This window comes from Molossus molossus, unplaced genomic scaffold (assembly GCF_014108415.1).
Source record: "Molossus molossus isolate mMolMol1 unplaced genomic scaffold, mMolMol1.p scaffold_m16_p_20, whole genome shotgun sequence".
NCBI classification, from domain to species: domain Eukaryota; kingdom Metazoa; phylum Chordata; class Mammalia; order Chiroptera; family Molossidae; genus Molossus; species Molossus molossus.
In genome coordinates, this window is record NW_023425356.1 from 47,403,311 (window position 1) to 47,423,945 (window position 20,635).

At 33.8% G+C, this 20,635-nt stretch overlaps 1 protein-coding gene across 11 annotated transcripts in view; it reads left to right on the forward strand.

Annotated features, from left to right (window-relative positions):
• COP1 (COP1 E3 ubiquitin ligase) overlaps positions 1 to 20,635 on the forward strand; it is a 128,441-nt gene that overhangs the window by 54,511 nt on the left and 53,295 nt on the right. For all 11 annotated transcript variants that reach the window (XM_036273095.1, XM_036273090.1, XM_036273094.1 and 8 more), the window contains 3 exons: positions 7,710 to 7,767; positions 14,492 to 14,606; positions 19,084 to 19,219. In XM_036273095.1, the coding sequence (XP_036128988.1) occupies positions 7,710 to 7,767; positions 14,492 to 14,606; positions 19,084 to 19,219 (309 nt within the window). The remainder of the gene's footprint in view (positions 1 to 7,709; positions 7,768 to 14,491; positions 14,607 to 19,083; positions 19,220 to 20,635) is intronic.

Genomic DNA, 20,635 nt, shown 5'->3' on the forward strand with positions numbered 1-20,635 from the left:
ATCAGCAAATGAGATTCTGGCAGATTTGGACTGGAGAACAGTTGAAGAAGGAAACTAGACAAACATGATATTTTCTTCAAAGGAGGGTTTTGACATTTTATTAAAACAAGTAGTTTGAATATTCCTGAGTTTGAGAGAGAAACTTGAGGAAAATGATGTTGCTCTTAAATGCTTTTGGAAAATGGCCCTTAAGTTTGGGATGTGAAATTGAACATGTTGAGAAGAATGTCAGGTCTACTATCAATATTTGATTTTTTTTTTTAAACAAATAGTGTGTAGTTTCAATTATAATAACTTTTACCCATAGTTATTTATTTAAGTGCTAGGCAGTTTTTGTTTTTATTCTTCACCATAATGTTTTGATTTCTCTTTTAAGCAGGTTTAGTATTTTAAAAGCCTGTCTGTAGATTCATTTATTTCTATAATGAGGACCTTCTTCATATGTCAGGCCATTGAATTCCTTATAGTACAGATTCTGGGTTTATGATCAGATTATGTACTTAAATGAAAAGAGAGAAAGACAAATAATGGACTTCCCCCCACTCCCTGCTAGGATTTTTCTTCTATATACCATGCTTAGTTATAATTACCATACCCTGTCAGTTTTCTCTCTGCTGTCTTGTTTAGACTCAATATCATATGGTAACTATCCTACAGCATATTGCCAGAAGTCTGATCATGTTTCTTTGCTGCTTTAAGTCCTTCAGTGCCTTTCCATTGTAAATTGGTTTAGATCCAGCTCTTTTGCATGATCTTTCACACTCACCTGTACCCTACCTACTATTTTTGGGTATTAGAATTTAATTTAACTCCCAAAACAGGATGCTAAGGTACCTTTATGCATATGTTCCTTTTGCCTAGGAACTTCCTGGATCCATCTCTTAAATAGCTTCTCCTCAGGGTTAGGTGATTACAAACATATCTTAAGAAATCTCTGCTACAACTGCATGGAGGGTGTTTGAGCATAAATGATGTTTTGATATTTTGATGAAATTTATCTATTGTGTGGCAGAAGTAGTAATACCACTTGACTGGGAGTACATAGGGATCTTGACTTAAATCTGACCCTATACCATGCAAAGGAGTTGAACTTGATGTGATGTCATATACAATGGAGGACGATTGAAGAATTTTACAGAATTTTTAACTTGAACTAAAATAAAAAGAAACACAAAACACAAATCAAACTTCCTTGGTGATAGTAGAGGAGATACTCTTTCTAGATCTGTAATTTCTCATTAAATTGATAGGTAATAGAAATGTAGCAAGTTATGAAACCCATTTTTGAAACACTACAATTTCCTTAATTTAGAATATTAGAAGAATTTATTCTTAGTCACTCAGCCAGTTTTGGGGTGTGTGTATCAGGCATGTATAAAAACACTGTTTTAGGTACTTGGGAATACAGTTGTGAATGTGACAAACCCTAGAACCCTGCTATCATAGTTCCACAGCCTTAGGATGGAAAATAAGTTATGCTGGCAAATCAGTTATTCTGCTTAAAATATGTTGTAAATAGACTTTCAACTTAAAGAGTTAAAGTAATCGAAACTTTAACTTTAAAACTTTAGTAATCATATTTGATGAGTAGGCATTTCAGGATTAAAAAAATGCCTTTAGGTTCTTGTTTGAACTGTAATTTTCACGCTTGATGAAACTATTGACAATTCCTTCCAATTCTGAATTCTGAGGTGTGAATAGGCCGGATTTCAGTGTGCATGAGTATCTGTCAAGACTCTTGTTTGAAATGCAGATTTTTGAACTGTACCCCCAAATGTAATCATTAGGTCTAAGGGTGGATTCTACAAATTCAAATGCATGCAGGCTTGTTGTGGTAGGGGGTCATATTTTAAAAATATGCAGACACTGCTTTGGTAGATGGTGAGAATGTCTGTAAAACTGACATGTTTTTAAATCTTTAAATCAGATGTACTGATTCTGTCTTCCATAAAAGAAAGCTCAAATAGTCAACACTAAAGTTTTATAGCTATCTTTAGCTTATTTCATCTTTCGGGGAGGATGGAGTAGAGATTTCTAATTGTTTTACTCTGCTCTGTAAAGGTGTATGTATTTTTTTAATGTCTTAAACATGCCTCAAAGCAAGTTCCTGAGCTTGGGAGAACCAGAAAGGTTAAAATTAAGTCTAGAGGAGGACTGTTGATTTGCAAAAGTCACAACCATCAGAGTAATATGGCATCTGTGTATTAGGTGGTATTTGTAATTTACACGTTATCTCATTTAACCCTCAGAACAAATGCTGTGTAATAGGGTTTTTTTTTTTTTTTTTTTATCCTTTTCATTTTACAGAAGAGGAATTGAGTCATAGAGATGAAGTAATCTGCCCAGCATCATACTAGTATTCTAATGCAGGCATGCTTACTCTACTAGAGCCTTGAGAGGCGAGAAACTTTTGGAAATCATCACAGAGTTAAAAATAAAACATCGACAAGAAGATGAATAGAAATTTTCAGTTAAAAAATGGCAGGGCAGTGATTCTTCAAGACGAAAAAATGTGTATCACTCTGGCAGTCTTACATAAGAATTCTGGAATTATACTGCCTCGGTTTAAATCCCAACTCACTAGCAGTTTGACTGTAGACAAGTTTATTAACTTCTGTACACCTCAGTTTTCTCATTTGTAAAGTAAGGATAATAACACCTCTTTGACTGATAAAACACGATAGTACATTTAAAGAAACGAAAATTATGCCTGGCACATAAAGTGTACTCAGTGGATGTTAGTTGCTGCCTTCGTTGTCCTTAGTAGATAGATGAGTCACATTGATTTTGGATGATTTGTTTGAATAGTTGTGTCAAATGTTAAAAGGTAAGTGGAATTAGAAAGGAAAAGACCAATAAGAAGACGGATTTCTAGCATCTCTTGAGGTGTCTGCAAAATTGGAGCCACAAAAACTTGGGTTGTGTAGTAAATGGGATTTACCATTAATTTGAACTTCTGTGCTTCAGTTCTTATGTAAAGGACATAATACATACACTCTGTTGTAGCAGAGAAGAACCTTTATGTTAAGAAATGGACAAAAAAGCATTATTTTGAGAAAAAAGTCACTTAGATCTCATCTGCTTGTCATATGAAGGATTAGCCCTGGCCAGTTTGGCTCAGTGGTTAGAGCGTTGGCCTGTGGTCCATAGAGACCCGGGTTCGGTTCCCACTAAGGGCATGTACCTCGGTTGTAGTTTGTCCCCGACCCTGGTTAGGTTGTGCAGGAGGCAGCCACTCGATGTGTCCCTTTCATGTCGATGTTTCTCTCTTCCTCTCTCTCCCTCCCACTCTATCTGAACAAAATGGAAAAATGTCCTTGGGTAAAGATTAAAAAAAAAAAATTATACACACACACACACACACACACACACACACACACACACACACGAAGGATTATTACCTTGGAGGAAAGGGAATAAAATAGTGACAAACTACTGTTTTAAAAATTTAAAAACATATTTGGTTTTAATTAGTCATCACTAAAATTTATAAATCAGATCATTCTCAGGTTAATGTTGCTTAGTATGTTTTGTTTTGGGGGAACTGGTTTAATAATTTCATGTAGAATACTGGAAAGGAATAGGTTTGGTTGTAGCCCCATATAGTTTTTAAATGTAAAGTTTATTTTCCATCTTAAGTTTATACTAATGAAAAAACAAGCCATGATAGCAGCTAGTTTAATTTCTTGTGTACACAGCATTTTTCTTTTGATTCATTTAATTCCCTTATTTATTTAAAAACCTTATGTATTTTCTTTATGTTCAGTTTTAAATGACCTCTTTTGCTAACAGCTTAAAAATTCTCTATAATTTAATTAGCTAATGTTGTGTCTGTTAATAATTTAGCCGAGGCATCCATTTTCAAATAAAAGCCCAGTCTAAAACTAGTCACCTATTACTTTTACCAAGAATGAACTACTGTTCCCTCTTGGTTATCAGCTGCATAATTTTCATTTATTGTTGTTTTTTTCTGTATTGATTTTAGAGAGAGAGGAAGGGAGAGGGAGCGAGTAATAGAAACATTGATGGAGAGAACACTGGTTGGCTGCCTCCTTCATGGCCCCCACTGGGGATCAGGCCCACAACCTGGGCATGTGCCCTGACTAGGAATTGATCTGGTGACCTCTTGGTCCATGGGTCAGTGCTCAACCACTGAGCCACACCAGCCGGGCTTCATTTGTTTTTTAGCTAAGCTTCTCTTTGTCAACAGTCAGAATATTAGGAACTTTTTTATCATCTTATTTTTTCCATCTTGATTAAAGTATATTATTCCTAACTCGGTTTTAGTTACTACCCTGAAATTGTCTTCTTGCTCTTACGATTTTTGAAATGTCTTTATTAAATTTTTATAACTTTATTGACATTTATTTGAAATAATTGATGATTCTATTTTATATTTATAGGTTGCTGTTTTTTTCCTTTTTGCCTAGCATGGTGGTTCAGTGTAGACTCTGGAACCTGACTGCCTGGGTTGAATCCTAACACTCCTGTTTGCTAACTTGGTTACCTTGGGCCAAATATATTCTCTCTCAGTGCCTGAGTTTCCTCACTTGAGAAATTGGAATGAAAGTAGTATCTACCTTAGAGTTATGAGGTTTAAATTATTTAGGTCAGCCCTGGCCGGCTTGGCTCAGCGGTTAGAGTATCGGCCTGCGGTCCGGAAAGACCCGGGTTCGGTTTCCGCTAAGGGCATGTACCTCGGTTGCAGTTTGTCCCCGGCCTGGTTGGTCGTGCAGGTGGCCGCCACTCGATGTGTCTCTTTCACGTCGATGTTTCTCTCTCTTCCTCTCTCTCCCTCCCACTCTATCTTTGCAAAAAATGGAAAAATGTCCTCGGGTGAGGATTAAAAAAAAAAAAAAAATTATTTAGGTCAGTGCCTAGTGCATAGTATCAATAAATGGTAGCAATTACTATTGTTATTGTTGTTATTACCATCTGGTGATTGTGGCTAACTCAGAGTTAAGAAGTTAATATAGTACTAGAATCAGGAGGACCCAGCCCAGTCAGTGCTTTCTAATATTCTCTTTTAATCATGTTACTTGACAACTACACACCCACACCTATCCACTTAAAAGGAGAATTAGTCCTGGCTGGGTGGCTCATTTGGTTGGAGCACGTACCATTCACCAAAAAAGGTTGCGGGAGTGATCCTCAGTCAGGGTATGTATAGGAGGCAACCAGTTGATATTTCTCACATCAATGTTTTTCTCTCTCTCTGAAATTAGTAAACACATCCTTGGGTGAGAATAAAAAACAAAAATGGTAGAATTATAGGGATTTATTTTTCAGATTTCTACTGTCTCAGTGATAAAATTTAAACCTGAAATAAAATAAATTTCAAACTGCAGATATATTACTAAAATGCCACTTAAAACTTGTAATTTCAATAACTGCAACAAATTGATGAGTATTTTTAATTGAATTTATTGGGGTAACATGGTTAATAAAATTATACAGGTTTTAGGTATACAATAATACATCATCTGTATATTGTATTGTGTGTTCACCACCCCAAGTCAAGTCTCCTTCCATCACCATTTATCCCCCCTTTACCCTCTTCTACTTTCCTTCACCCTCCTCCCATTCCCTCTGGTAATCACCATACTGTTGTCTGTATCTGATGAGTATTTTTTAACATGAATTTGAAATGTCGTTATTTCACTATACACACTAATATATTAGTATCATTGTTCAGACTTGTAGTCAAAGAAATCTGAATTATAACATCATAATAAATCATATCTAGAAATTGCTCTGTTCTGTTGACCTCTAGATACACAGCCTCATACTTTTTTTTATGTTTATACACATGCTAGGGGATTGGGTTTTATTAGTAAAAGTAACAGAGATTTTTAAATGCATGCCATCTCCTCATTTTTAGCCCTATTAGTCCCTGGATGGAGTATACTGAGAATAGCATGTGATCTTGTCATACTCTGTGCAAGGAAGGTGAGCGTTGGTCATATTTCATCAAAAGAAAATCATTATGAGATAACTCATTATGTGTTAGTTCTTTAATGTTTAGTGTAAGTGCTTAGAAGGCTCTTTGTTTTATTTTATTTTATTTTTTTATTTTTATTTTTTTTTTATCCTCACCCGAGGACATTTTTCCATTCTTTGTTCAGATAGAGCGTGAGGGAGAGAGAGGAAGAGAGAGAGAGAGAAACATCGATGTGAAGTGACACATCGAGTGGCTGCCACCCGCACGACCAACCAGGGCCGGGGACAAACCGCAACCGAGGTACATGCCCCTAGCGGGAACCGAACCCGGGTCTCTCTGTACCGCAGGCCGACGCTCTAACCGCTGAGCCAAACCGGCCAGGGCAGAAGGCTCTTTGTTTTATAATTGAGTCTTACTATTGAAAGAGTTAACACAATGAATTAAGAGTATTAATATATGTTATTTTTTAGAAAGACTACTGTGAAGACAGTTCCAGCTTTATTATATTTTTGAAAATGTGAAGTTGAATGTTATTGACTAATTTTATTACTGGAGGGTAAAATTTATTGAATTTTTGCCATTTTTTTGACATTGTACTTAGAACTTACACTTATTTAAATTTCATATCTCTCTAAAGTGCTTTTCTTATTTAATGGATGGAGAAACTAGAGACCAAATTAATATTAGTAACTTACCCAGAGTCATTTAGCTGCTAAGGGATGAAATTCAAATGCACTTTGTGCTCTATAACCTTTGAGTACTAATGTAAAATAATGATTATATTCGTGTACAGAGAACTATTTTAATACCCTCAATTTCTTAAATTTATTAGGGTAGACAAGAATATAAATATTTTTATAGTAGAAATAAGGAAGAAGAGTTTTTAATGTAAATAAGTTTATCATGAGTGGTATAATTGTTAAGCCATTTTCAGATGTTAATAGTCTTCTTAGGCTAATTTATCTTCTTTAAAGATAGTAAGGTAATAAGAGTAATAAAGTGATAAGATAGAAATGGCAAGAAAGAATAGGAATAAAAAGACAGTCTGGACTTACAGAGGTTTTTCTAGGGTTAAAAGGAAAATGCACAGATATATAACTAAATGTGAAGAACCAATGCAGAAAGCAAATGATGTTTGACTAGAGCAGAGTAAACTGGCTACACAGGTTTGGGTTATGAAAGAAAGATTATTGGTATTTTACCATTTTTAAATTCTTTTTTATAGTTTGCTTTCATTTGAGATGATTATCATAACATTTTCGACCTGGAAGAGACTCTAGATATTCTAGAGATAAGTTAGTCCCCACTCACCTCACTTTGCAGATAGGAAACTGAGTGGTTTTAAGGTACTTGTCCAAGGGCACATAGCAGTATCTGTTACCCATTGCTTTTGATTGCACGTTTGTGCTCATTTTCCATTACTCTTCCTGAAATAGTGTTCCAGACAACTTATTAACCCATCTGAAAACCAAATTAAAGTAAATACATCTATGTATACACCTGTCCTGTGATTGTTTTCTATTGATATTCTTTCATGGTGTGCTTGTTTAAGGTGGTGGGGTGGAAGGTAAATTGTTTAAATATTTGCTGATTTTGTTTATTCGTTTAAGGATTATGCATTTATTTGATGTCTAATTAAATTATTGGCAGTGAATATTTTCTTTGCTTAGAAATGAGAAATATTAGATTCATATCTTTTAATTTTACTTTTTCTCTTGCTAAAATAATATTAGCACTGCAATCACATTTTTCTCTCTTCATTTTGCAGTAGTATTATTGATTCCACAGAATACAGCCAACCTCCAGGTTTCAGTGGCACTTCTCAGGTAAATTATATAGTTCATGTGTCTTAGTGGTATCATGAATATAATCATCTGAGTTGTAAAGTCAGATTGGTTTACTGTAATGTCCTGCCATAAAGACTGCTGTTTTGAATGCTGGGGCATTGCATTGACTGGAGTAGCTCTGATGCATAATCAGCTATTTATTTGCTCATCAGTGATGAGTTAAAAATTTTTTTTTAAACATACTGTAATAGTAACAATAGACCTTGAGAAGAAGGAAATACTGTAAGAGGAAATCATGAATAATCAGGGTGTTATTTCTCTCAGGGATGAGGAAGTAATAATCTGTTGTTGAATTACTCATTATGTTTGATAAAAATAGCTGCATAATTGCAAGTTTGAGTAAAATAGACTCTAGTTCACCTCTTTTCTTATTGTATGATTATTTTAACTTTTACTCTCTTCATCTGTGACTTGTGAATGCTGATACTTGTCCAGTCTGATTTTGAGGCTAGACCTTTTGTTGTTGTTGTTAATCCGAGGATATTTTCCTTATTTATTTATTTTTTATTTTTTTATTTTTTAGAGAGAGAGAGTGGGAGAGAGGGTGGATGGGAGAGAAAGGGGGACACCTCAATCTGAGAGAGACACATTGATTGGTTGCCTCCCGAACATGTCCCGACTGGGGCAGGAGAACAAACTGCAAGTCCAGGTACATGCTGTTGACTGGGAATTGAACCCTGAGACCCTTCGGTGCACGGGCTGATGCTCTAACCACTGAGCAACACCAGCCAGGGCAAGGCTAGACCTTCTTAAAAAATAACTTTCTGTGTTGCGATAATTTCAGACTGCGAGAAAAGTTACAAGTGTGATCAAAAGAATTTCTTTATATTTTTTATATAGCTTATCTAAATGTTAACATTTGGTTATATTTGCTTTATCATTCTTGTTCTGTCTCTCTTTTATTGCATTCACATATAATTTTTTGTGTCTGAATTGTTTGGATAAGGTACAGACATAATATTCCTTTGCCTCTAAATCCTTCAGTATGTATTTCCTTCAAATCAAGGATATTGTCTTATACAATCACAATATAATTTTAAAATTCAAGAAGTTGACATTGATATAGTGTTATTATCTAACTTCTATATCTTATTCAGATTTTTAAAATGGTCCTAATATTATCCTTTATAGTAAAAGGACAAATGAGGTGTTACTAATCATGTTCGTTTGTATATTCACTTTATGTGGTAATGCAGCTATTTTTTTATCATAGTGAAAAGAAAATGTTTTGGATCATAGAGCTTTTGTTTGTGTTTTTCTTTTTCTACTACTTAGATGACTATCTCTATTACTTTTATTATTAGTTTGTATAACCACTCTGCACTTATGTTTTCTTCATATGCATGCATGTATTTGGCCTATTTTTGTTTCCAGTAAGTTCATAGATTGGTTTGTATCTATTTCTGAGCAGTCATGAAAACACCAGATTTGGGTATAAGCATTGGAATTTATTAAAGGAAAATTGTTAGACATTTAAAAAAATTGATCGAGACTTAAACATGGATGGGAGATTTAAAAATATAGCTCAAGAAGTAATTAAAGTAGTAATAATAGAAGCTAAGTAATGTTTATTTTGTACTTGCTGTTACATGGACACTGCTCAAGTACTTGATTTTACATATGCTAACTAATTCTCAGAACTTTCTATAAGTACTATTTCTATTATTTCCTATTTTATTGAGGAGGAAATTGGGCCATAGAGAAGTTAAGGAGGTTATCTAAGGTTATATAGCTAGTAAGGGGAGAGACCTGAGATTTTAACTAAGGCATTATGGCTTCAGAGCCTATGTTTTCAAATACTCATTTATCCAACAAACAGATTTTTTTTTTTTTTTTTTTGAGTACCTGCTGTTTACCAGGCACTATTTTAGGTTCTGGGGAAGTGTTATTGAACAAAGCCAAAACAGACAAAAATTTCTGGAGTAACCAGGCTTCCATTCTAGTTGGAGAGGTTACTTATAGTAATAGATAATAATAGAACTATAGAAATTAAGAAAGAAGCCTATATGTAAGAAAGTACCATAAATAAAATTTTAAAACCAAGCTGGGAAAGATATCGTAGGTATGATAGGTAATTGGTTTAATTGCTTCAAAATTTTAGTTTAATTGCTTCAAAATTTTAAAAAGTTTCTATATCAATTTTATATTTTGGATGACAGTTCCAAATGGGGTAAAACAAAATTGCCAAAGCAATCTTGAGAAAAAAAGAACAAAGCTGGATGCGTCACACTTCTGATTTCAAACTATATTACAAAGCTACAGTAATTAGAACAGTGTGACAATAGCATAAAAGTAGACGCATAGATCAATAAAACAGAATAGAGTACAGAAATGAACCCACACATATATAGTCGATTAATTTATGACACAGGATCTAAGAAAATGCAGTGAGGGAAGGGCAATTCAGTAAATGGTTGTGGGAAAACTGGCCACATGTATAAAAATGAAACTGGATTATTATATTACACCATACACAAAAATTAACTCAAAATGGATTAAAGACTTGAACTTATGACCTGAAACCATGAAACTCCTAGAAGAAAATACAGGAATTGAGCTCCTTGACATTGGTCTTCATGATGATTCTTTTGGCTTTGACACTAAAAGCAAGTGGATAAAGCATGATATATTTACACACACTGACATACTTAGCCATAAAAAATGTTGGCATTTATGACAACATGGATGAGCCTTGATGTCATTATGCTAAGTGAAATAAATTGGACAAAGAAAGACAAATACTCTATGATCTCACTTATATGTGGGATCTTTTTTTTTTTAATTAAAAAATGTTTTTATTAATTTTTTAAAGAGAGAGAGAGAGATATAAACATCGTTGTGCAAGAGAAACTTTAATCGGCTGCCTCTTGCACACCCCCTCCTGGGGATCAAGCCTCCAATCCGGGAATGTGCCTCGAGAACGTGAATCGAACTGGGACCTTTCAATCCATGGGATGATGCTCAATCCACTGAGTCACACCTGTCAGGCATGTGTGGAATCTTAAAAAACAAAACCCAGCCCATAGATACAGATAATAGATTGATAGCTGCCAGAGGTATGGATTGCGGGATGGGTAGAAGGTGAAGGGGTTCAGAAGGTGCAAACATATAGTTATAAAATAAAGAAGTCATGGGGATATAATGTGCAGCATGGTGACTATAGTGAATAATACTCTTGCATATTTTAAAGTTGCTGAAAGAGTAGATCTTAAAAGATTTATCACAAGAAAAAAATTTTAAAGCTGTGTGTGGTGATGGATTTTTACTAGAGTTACTTTGTTCCTCATTTCACAATATATACAAATAATGAATCATGTTATACACCTGAAACTAATTTAAAGTTATATATCAATTATACTTATATATATATATATATATATATTTTTTTTTTTTTTTTAAAGTAACAAAAAGCAGTATTCTTGAGGGAAGCTCTTATAAAATATGTGTATGTGTGTAGTTAAGAATATAATGTTTAGCATTGGTCTTGGTGCCAGTTCCTTGATTTGTGCTAGAGCCCAACAGTTGTATACTGAACTTTGCTTTTGCATCACAGCTACATATATAAGGACAATGAAAACAGCATATAATCCCTGGCCGGTTTGGCTCAGTGGTTAGAGTGTTGGCTTGTGGTCCAGAGAGACCTGGGTTTGGCTCTTTTTTAGTTTTTAATTTTATTCATTGGGAATCAATTTTTTGTTAATTTTATAAAGAGTTTTCATAATTTACAGACCACACTAAATAATAATTTTGTGTAGTCATCAAGCTTAATTTGTTCTGTTGTCTTTATTGTATGCCTGTTAACTTTTTAGCATTATATGAGTTTTTTACTTTATCATTGACCAAATATGATATTTACATGCTTCTGTTTTTGCTGTGGTGAAGTTTAATTATTATTAAGTTTGATAAACATTACCATTTTCTTTAGCACTAATCTAGATAAATGCAAATAATGAACATTTCCTTTTGATTTCTAGCAATGTTTATATCCTACTTTAAGGTTATAGAACTTATCCTGAGTTTATGTTCAGTTTGTGATTGGTCTTCTGGATTGTCTGTAACCAGTTTGTGACAGTCTCAAAACATTTATCCCCTCACGGCACTTTTCTGTTGATTTATATTAATGTTATTTGTGAACTTAATAATTAAATGTGTACACTGAACCAAGCGATTCATATTTACCAACAGTTGTGAGGCAAGCTAGTTTTGGATGGATTAAAAAGGAATTGCACTGAATAAATAAATTCAAGAAAAGCTTAGACTAAATATTAGCAAAATAATTGTGAAGGTAAATATGCTATAAAAACTGGAAGCCAAACCAAATGGTGTTTGTTGAGTTCTTCTTGTTTGTTTTATATGTCATCTTCCTGATTTTTGTTACTTCCTGTAATCGTTCTCATGTTTCATGCTATGAAGTGTTTTCTGTTTCTCCATGGAGCTGATCACTGTTTTAAAAATCTAGAATTTTTCGCCCTGGCCGGTTTGGCTCAGCGGTTAGAGCGTCGGCCTGCGGTCCTGAGAGACCCAGGTTCGGTTCCCGCTAAGGACGCGTACCTCGGTTGCAGTTTGTCCCCGGCCCTGGTCGGTTGTGCGGGTGGCAGCCACTCGATGTGTTCCTTTCACATCGATGTTTCTCTCTCTCTCTGTTCCTCTCTCTCCCTTCCACTCTACCTGAACAAAAAATGGAAAAATGTCCTCGGGTGAGGATAAAAGAAAAAAGAAAAAAATCTAGAGTTTTTCTCTTAAAAATTACAAAAAATATATTGGTATATAAAAGGAATGTGTTATGAATATGTAAATCAGAAGCATAATAATAGCAAAAAAAATTTATGAACCAAGCTCCTGCATTACTAGAACAGTAATAGTACCATTCAAGTGACCCATATGCTCCTAACAAATTCTATCACCCTGCCTCATGTCCAGAGGTAATCACTTTTCTGATATTTGTGTTTATCAGTGTGTTGTTTACTTTTAGTAAGTTTTACTCTGTGTGTGTGTGTGTGTGTGTATGGTTGCTGCTTTAGTAGGTAATAATAGAACTTAGTAGTGCTTTTACTTTGCGTTTTTCTGCCACTGTAAAACCTGCTTCTTTTTTTTTTTTAATGACCATTTATGGTTTTTCTTTTGTGAAATGGCATTTCACGTCTTTTCCTTTGTATCAGTCTTTTTCTTATTTACTTGTAGGAGTCTTTTAAAAATGTATTCAGGATACTAATAATTTATTCCTTATGTGTTGCTTATGGGTTATGCTCCTCAAAATTCCTTTGTCTGTATTCAGTTCTGGAAAATTGTCAACATCAATTCTTTAAGTATTCTTCAGACCGTTATTTTTCTGAGTCTCTGGGTATTTAAATCTGTCTTTTGTGTGTCTTACCTGCTCTTTTAAATTTTCTATCTTCTTGACTTTTATCCTTTATTTTTGGTAATTCTTTCAGATTTATATTCCAGTTTGTAAACTCTTTTTTCCTTCTCCAAATCTCAGTTCTAGTACTTGTCCTTTTGTAGATATTTGGCACCAAGTAGGTATTATTCTCTTTCTCTTTCCCCTCTCTGCACCCTTACATGTATTTTGTTTACCATCACCTCTCTGAGTTCAGCTTCCTCTGTAGTTGTTTATCTGTATGTCTTTGGAAATTGTCTTACTTTCTTGTGATTTAAGCACTGCCTTAAAATATGATTAATGCCTACCATCTAGTTTTGGCAGAGGTTCACTTTAGTGTTTTGTTCATAATAATTCCTTAATATTTCTTACTTAATACGTTAGCAGTTGTGGCATAGTTATCGATGAACTTGTGTCATCTTCCAAGGTCTCATTATGTATATTATCTCAGTATCTGTTTCTGTGCCTCAAGCATAATCAGTAATAACCATTTGTGGAAGAATTGTCTTATCTTTTCAGTTAACATGGTGTAGGTAATACTATATGCAGTTGACCATTGAACAACGCAGAGTTTGTATATTATTATATGTGTTTGTATATTATTATATGTGTTATGTATTATATTCTAACAATAAAGTAAGCTAGAGAAAAGGAAATGTTCTTAAGAAAATCATAAGGAAAGAAAATACATTTACAGTATATATTGAAAAAAATCTATGTAGAAGTGGACTTCTGCAGTTCAAACGTGTGAGGGTCAACTGTATTTTGTTTTTTATAGTAGTTATATCCCAATACATTTCAAAGTTGTTGTCTGTGTGTGTGTGTGTGTGTGTGTGTGTGTGTAATTTAGTTATTTTTTATTTTCTAAATATGTCAAACTATTTAGTTCATACATATTATTACCCCTTAATCTAATATTCAATTTTAACTTAAATATATATCTATACAGTCAAGCCACTGTTGCTGTTATTCAAGGGGTACAAGGTTACAATATAGAGATGATGAAAAAGTAGTTTTGATAATTAATTGTTTTCTAACAATTTCTGCATATTAAAAATCTTAACATTCTAAATTTTAGAAGGGCAGTTGTAATGTATTTTATGCTTATTTAATTTGGAGGATTGAAAGAAGCTTCTCATCTCTTTATAAAATTGACTTTAAGAGCCTATTTTCACTTTAAATTAAAAGTTAGAAAATGTGGTGTAAGAACTACGGGTTTTTACCATTTGTAATTATTTTAATGTGATGAACTTTTGAAATTAGTTATTCTGTGCAGAAAAAGTGTTTTTTCTGGGTTATAAATGTCTTTTCTTGTTATCACCTTAGACAAAGAAACAGCCTTGGTATAACAGCACATTAGCTTCAAGACGGAAACGACTCACCGCTCATTTTGAAGATTTAGAGCAATGTTACTTTTCTACAAGGATGTCTCGTATCTCAGGTACACATTCAGGACTTAGAATATTTCAAACTTATATTTCAGATTCATTTCTAGCTTTCTGTGTTGGATTTATGGAAAGTCCTATTTATAAAGCAAAAGTGTGTATTTTTTACATAGTCTACCAAAGCGTTATAGAGGTTGAGAACATTGCTTTCCCATAGCTAGTTTTGTTCTCTTTCTGTGTTTGCAATTTCTTTTAAATCCTCACCCGAGGATTTTTTTTTTTTCCTATTTATCTTCAGATAGAGTGGGAAGGAAAGAGAGGGAGAGAAAGGGAAAGAGAGAGAACATTGATGTGAGAGGGACACATCGACTGGTTGCCCCTCACATGACCCCGACCAGGGCTGGGGATGAACTGCAACTGAGGTATGTGCCCTTGACCAGAATGAACCTGAGACTCTGGTCTGCGGGCCGATGCTCTACCACTGAGCTAAACTGGTCAGGGCCTGTGTTTGCAATTTTTAATCTTTATATAGTGAGCTATATAAAGTTAAAAAATAATCAACCATGAATATATAGCTAGCAAAAATAAGTTCCATTTGGTTGCTTCCTGTTATTCAACATTTATTAAATTCTAAGCACTTTCTTCTATGCTAAGAGTAAAAAGATGTAAGAACTGGTTTTTGTTGTCAAGGAGTAGTATAAACTTAGTGGAAGAATGCAACAGGTAAATAATTTTATGTGATACTATATGTTACATTAAAAATGTAAAGGGAATTATGCTAATAGAGAAGAACATCAACTATTAAAACTGAGAGTGAAAGGGTGAGGCCAAGTGGAAAATGGGAAAATGTAAGAAGGAATAATCACTTTAGAGATTTCTGAAGAGTTCTATTTAGTCTAGTATTAAGTAAAAACAGTTAAATTGAAACATGTTCAAAGCAGAGGAAATCACTTACTCAAAGAAATGGATATGATATAGGATATTCTTATTGCTTTTTGTTAGCTCTCTGTATTTAGCTTTTCTTGGCATCTTTGCTCACCAGGACATTAATACCAACACTACAGGGTTTTGTTTGTTTTTTAGGTGATGCATATAATTTACAATGATTGGTATAAGTTGGGTGCTCAGTTAATTGATGTCATTAGTATACACCTGCTCAAAATGAGGGTCACCAAGGAAACAATTGTCTGATAGTTTATTGTTAAAAATTTGGCCTTTGTGCCCAGGTGTGGCTCAGTGATTGAGCATTGACCCATGCACCAAGAGGTTGCCAGTTTGATTCCTTGTCAGGGCACATGCCCGGTTGTGGGTCCAGTCCCCAGTGGGGGGCATGCAGGTGGTGGCCAATCGATGTTCTCTCTCATCAAAATCTCTCTCTCTCTCTCCCTCTCCCTTCCTCTTCCTCTATAAAGAATAGGAGGAAGCCAAGCTTTGTTGATAAGTGTGTTTGAAATTAACAATCAACAATTAATATACAGATGCAAAGCTTTTATTTTCTTGCCTGGGAATCGAGTCCCTTATCGAGCCTCTGTAAATAGTCTGTACATTGCAGTAGGAAGCTTTTGAATTGAAAGTGGTCTGAGATTTACATTCCGATTGACAGTAGGAAGGTTCATGTTAGCCCTTTGAGATATCATATGTTCTTAAGATATTCAAATACAACCACAGGCAAGTGGCTGACATTAAAAAAAGAAATTGGAGAGATTAGGGTAGGCTATTATTATTATTAATTTTTAACCAGCAGCATAGGCTTGCTATGGAATAGTAAAGGTAATCACAAAACAATTTAATTTATTTTGGGGATGTAGCTTTATGGGAAAATAGAATATGTAAAGACCTGGAGGAAGATTGGATATTTACTATTATGGGCATGGCTTTATTATGCTTAATACATGTTGTCTTTAGTTTTTAGGAATCTCAAGCTTATCAAATGTGCATATTGACTATACTAAATCATATTGCTGAATATGAAGTTCCTTCCTATGGTACCTATAAATTTGATTGTTCTTTTGAGTATTTTCAAATGAGAATCTGCTCCATACCCCATTGTCCAAACTTTTATTTTCAGCTATGAAAATGAAAGATGAAATTAAGAAATTAATGCCTTGGCTCTCAATTGTAATTGAAAGAGGAGGTAAATTACAAAGCATTAGAAGAGAGAAAAGAGACACTAAATAGATACACTTTTGCAAACTAATATATAGCTAGGACAGGAGAGGGGATATGGCAACAGATATGTATGGATGTACATAAACCAGCCGAGCAAATAAAATCCTACCTTTTTATAATCAGATAAGTGAATTCTAATTCTTATATTTTCAGATACAGAAATAACTATTTTTAGTGCTTTCTTTATAACTTCTGTTGAAACAGGTGTTGATGTAATAAATGGCGGTATGACGGCCAGAAGTTCAGCTGCCCTAGTAAAGGATTATGGTCCTTAACAGAATACATATTCTTGAATGCTCGTGAATTTTATGTACTTAGGGATTGATGTCAAAATGAGAAAGAATAGATCAGCATTAAAACAATTTCTGAATTAATATCTAAAGTAACTGCCTTTGCAGTATTTATTATATTACATCACTCACAATAATAGGATTATATAAAAAGGACTAATTAACTGTTACATCCAAGCCACTTTGTGATAGTTGATTTTTTTGAGCACCAATTAACTGTTATATCGAAACCACTTTTGTAATACAGTTGATTTTTTTTTGCAATAGCATTTTTACTTATAATTTTACTTAATATTTTACTTAATTTGTTAAAATTCCTAAGAATTTTTGTGCAGCAGTAACTTTATCTCATTAACATTATAATATTGCATGCTGATCTGTTCCTTCTGCTATTTTTAGAATAGAAACACTAAAAATTGGACCCTTTTAATATAGATTGTTAACGAATGTGCTAAGTTAGTATTTAATCCTTTAAAGGGTAAAATATGAGGGAGAGCTTAGTTTCTTCAAGTATTTGTGTTTCTTTACAGGGTGTGGGGCAAAGTAGATTTATAGTTGTGAGTACAAAAAGCACGAAATTTATTCTCGTATTATTTAGTAAATGTATTATTTTCTATATAAACAGCTGTAAGCCTACTTTTCCACCTTGTACAATAATTTAGTTAAATTTCTTTATGTCAACAATCATCTTCAAAATAATTATCTCCAGGTAAAATAAATATTTTTCTATGTATTATAAAGTATAGTAACTCTTTTGACAATGATTCATATATATATCTTAATTTCATTATGCTTGCTATCTGTTATTTTCAGAGGACATTTAACAAGGGAAATCATGCAAGTTAACTTGAAAAGTTATGTGTGTATATATGTTTATGACCTTAGAATAAGGAAGAAAGTATGAAAACACAGTATTGTAACAGGCTTCAAATTTCAATCTAAGAAGCTAAAGTGATTGTGTGTTTTATTTTTCAAATAAAATACAAATCCAGTATTTAAGCGGTTTTGAAAACGTTGATTTTTTTAAAAATGATTCATGCTGTTACTGTAGGCCTTTTTTTGAAGACTATTCTCAAGTCCTTCATAATTTGATTTAGTGATTTAAATTCCACATAATTTAGTTATGAATAATTTACTGAAATGGACATTATTCAAAGTATTTGTACAGGGTTGTATGGAATTATTGTTTTCTATATTCCACCCAGACATCTGAGTGAAACTACATTGTTTTTATGTATAAATTAATAATTTATACATTGCAGTTTTCTATTCTCTTCCTGTAATTGGATTTGAAACACTTCAAAGTGTTATGTGAATAAATATTTCACTTTTTAAAACTTAAAAATTAATTGTTTTGCCTAAATGATGTTATTATAAATTGTGTCTTGAGAGTAAATAAGCATGGGCATAAAGATGTGTCCCTGTAAACATGTTATTTCAAACTAACAAATACCCTCCCTATCCAGTATCTGTGCTCTCGTCACCCTCACTGTCTCCATTATTGGATATTTGTTTTATTATAAATGAGTTATCTTCTCTTGATTAGAGGGTACTATTTTTTTTTTGTTTTTTTCAAGGAATTATTGCTTAAAAATAATAGTATATATTATATTTTCTTTGGTATTGAGACACTGTCTTTCAAAGAATCACTAAGATATTGTTATTAAAGTTGAAAGGTCAGCTAATTAATTTGATCATATGTCTTAAAAATACTGTTTAAGAATTGTTGTCTGTATTTTTTTTTGGTTGTTAATCCTCACCTGAGTATATTTTTCTATTGACTTTTAGAGAGAGTGGGAGGGAGGAAGGGAGCTGGGGGGGCGGGGGGGGGGCAGACAGACAGACATTGATTGGCCTCCTGCACGACCCTGACTGGAGCCAGGGATTGAACTTGCAACCCAGGTATGTTCCTTTGACTGGAATCGAACCCTCGACCCTTCGATCCACGGGCCAATGCTCTAACCTCTAAGCCTAACCTGCCAGGGCTGTTGTTTGTATTTAGAATAATCCTAGTCTTTGGATATTGCTCTTTAACATTGCAGTTCATTTGTTTTATTTTATTTTCTTCATATAGACGACAGTCGGACAGCAAGCCAGTTGGATGAGTTTCAGGAATGCTTGTCCAAGTTTACTCGATATAATTCAGTACGACCTTTGGCTACCCTGTCATATGCTAGTGATCTCTATAATGGTTCCAGCATAGTCTCTAGGTAAGTACTGGGTAGCACTCTTTACTATTTTCTTTTGCAAGAGTATCTAGAATTTAAATGAATTTGAGAAGCAGTTATGGTGTTATGATTAAGAGTCTGTGTCCTGAAGTCAGGTTGCCTGCCAATTTTTAGTTCTATGTTCTTAGGCCAGTTTTAAGTCTCTTTAGCCCTTAGTCTCTTCATCTCTAGAGTGGAATGATTAATAGCATCCATCTCATAGGGTCAAAGTTGTGTTCTTGTAATGTCTTTGACTGGTTTGGTGTCAAGGTATGCTGTCCTCATAAGTGCTTCCTCTTCTTTAGTTTTTTTAATGTGTTTATAAAGAAGTGGTATTATTTCTTCCTTGTATTTTGGAGAATTCTTCAATGAAGCAATCTTGGCCTTGGATTTTCTATGAAGGAAGAGTTTTAAATACGAATTTAATTTTTAATATATGTAGGGCTAACTAGGTATCCATTTCTTCTTGAGCGAGCATTATTTTTAGTTTGGCTTTCAGGGAATTTGTCCATTTAACTTAGGTTGTTGAATTTATTTGCATACAAGTTTTTATAATACTCGTTTATTATCCTTTTACTATCTTTAAATTTTGTAATGATGTTCCTATCCCCCCCTCCTTAGTAGTCTGGCTCAGAAGTTTATTAATTTTATTTATTTTTTCTAAAGAGCCAGCTCTTAGTTTATTGATTACTCTCTATTTTTCTGTTTTCTGTTTCATTGATTTCTACTCTTACCTTTATTGCCTTTTTTGCTTTCTTTAGGTTTAATTTTCCTTATCTTTTTAGTTTCTTAAGATAGAAACTGAGTTGAAATCTTTCTTCTCTATTGTAGATAATGTGTGTTACAAATTTTCTTCCTAGCACTAAATTAGCTGCATCCTACAGATTTTGAGGTGTTGTCATTTCTTTTCTCCAGAATTTTTTATTGTGGTAAAATAAACATTTACCTTCTTAACAAGTTGCTATTCATTGCTACTAAATATATTCCTGATGTTGTGCTACTGTCACCGCTATCCATCTCCTTAATACTTGTCATCTTGTAAAACTGACAGTCAGTCCTCGTTTAAAAAATAACTTCTCATGTCCGGCCAGTGTGGCTCAGTTGGTTGGTGTCCCATGCACCAAGAGGTCACGGGTTCAATTCCCAATCAGGGCACATGCCCGGGTAGGGGACATGCAGGAGGCAACAGATTGATGTTTCTTTCACACTGGTTTTCCTCTCTCTCAAAATCAATAAAAACATATCCTCCGGTGAGGATTTCAAAGACAACATTTTATTTTGGGAAGAGGGATAAGACATGTTAGAGATTAAAAATAATGTTGAATTTGGTGCATTATTTCATTATATTGTAGAAGAAATTATTCTTACTGTGAAATTGCAAGAAATATATCTACTCTTAGTCACTTACTGCAGTGAGAA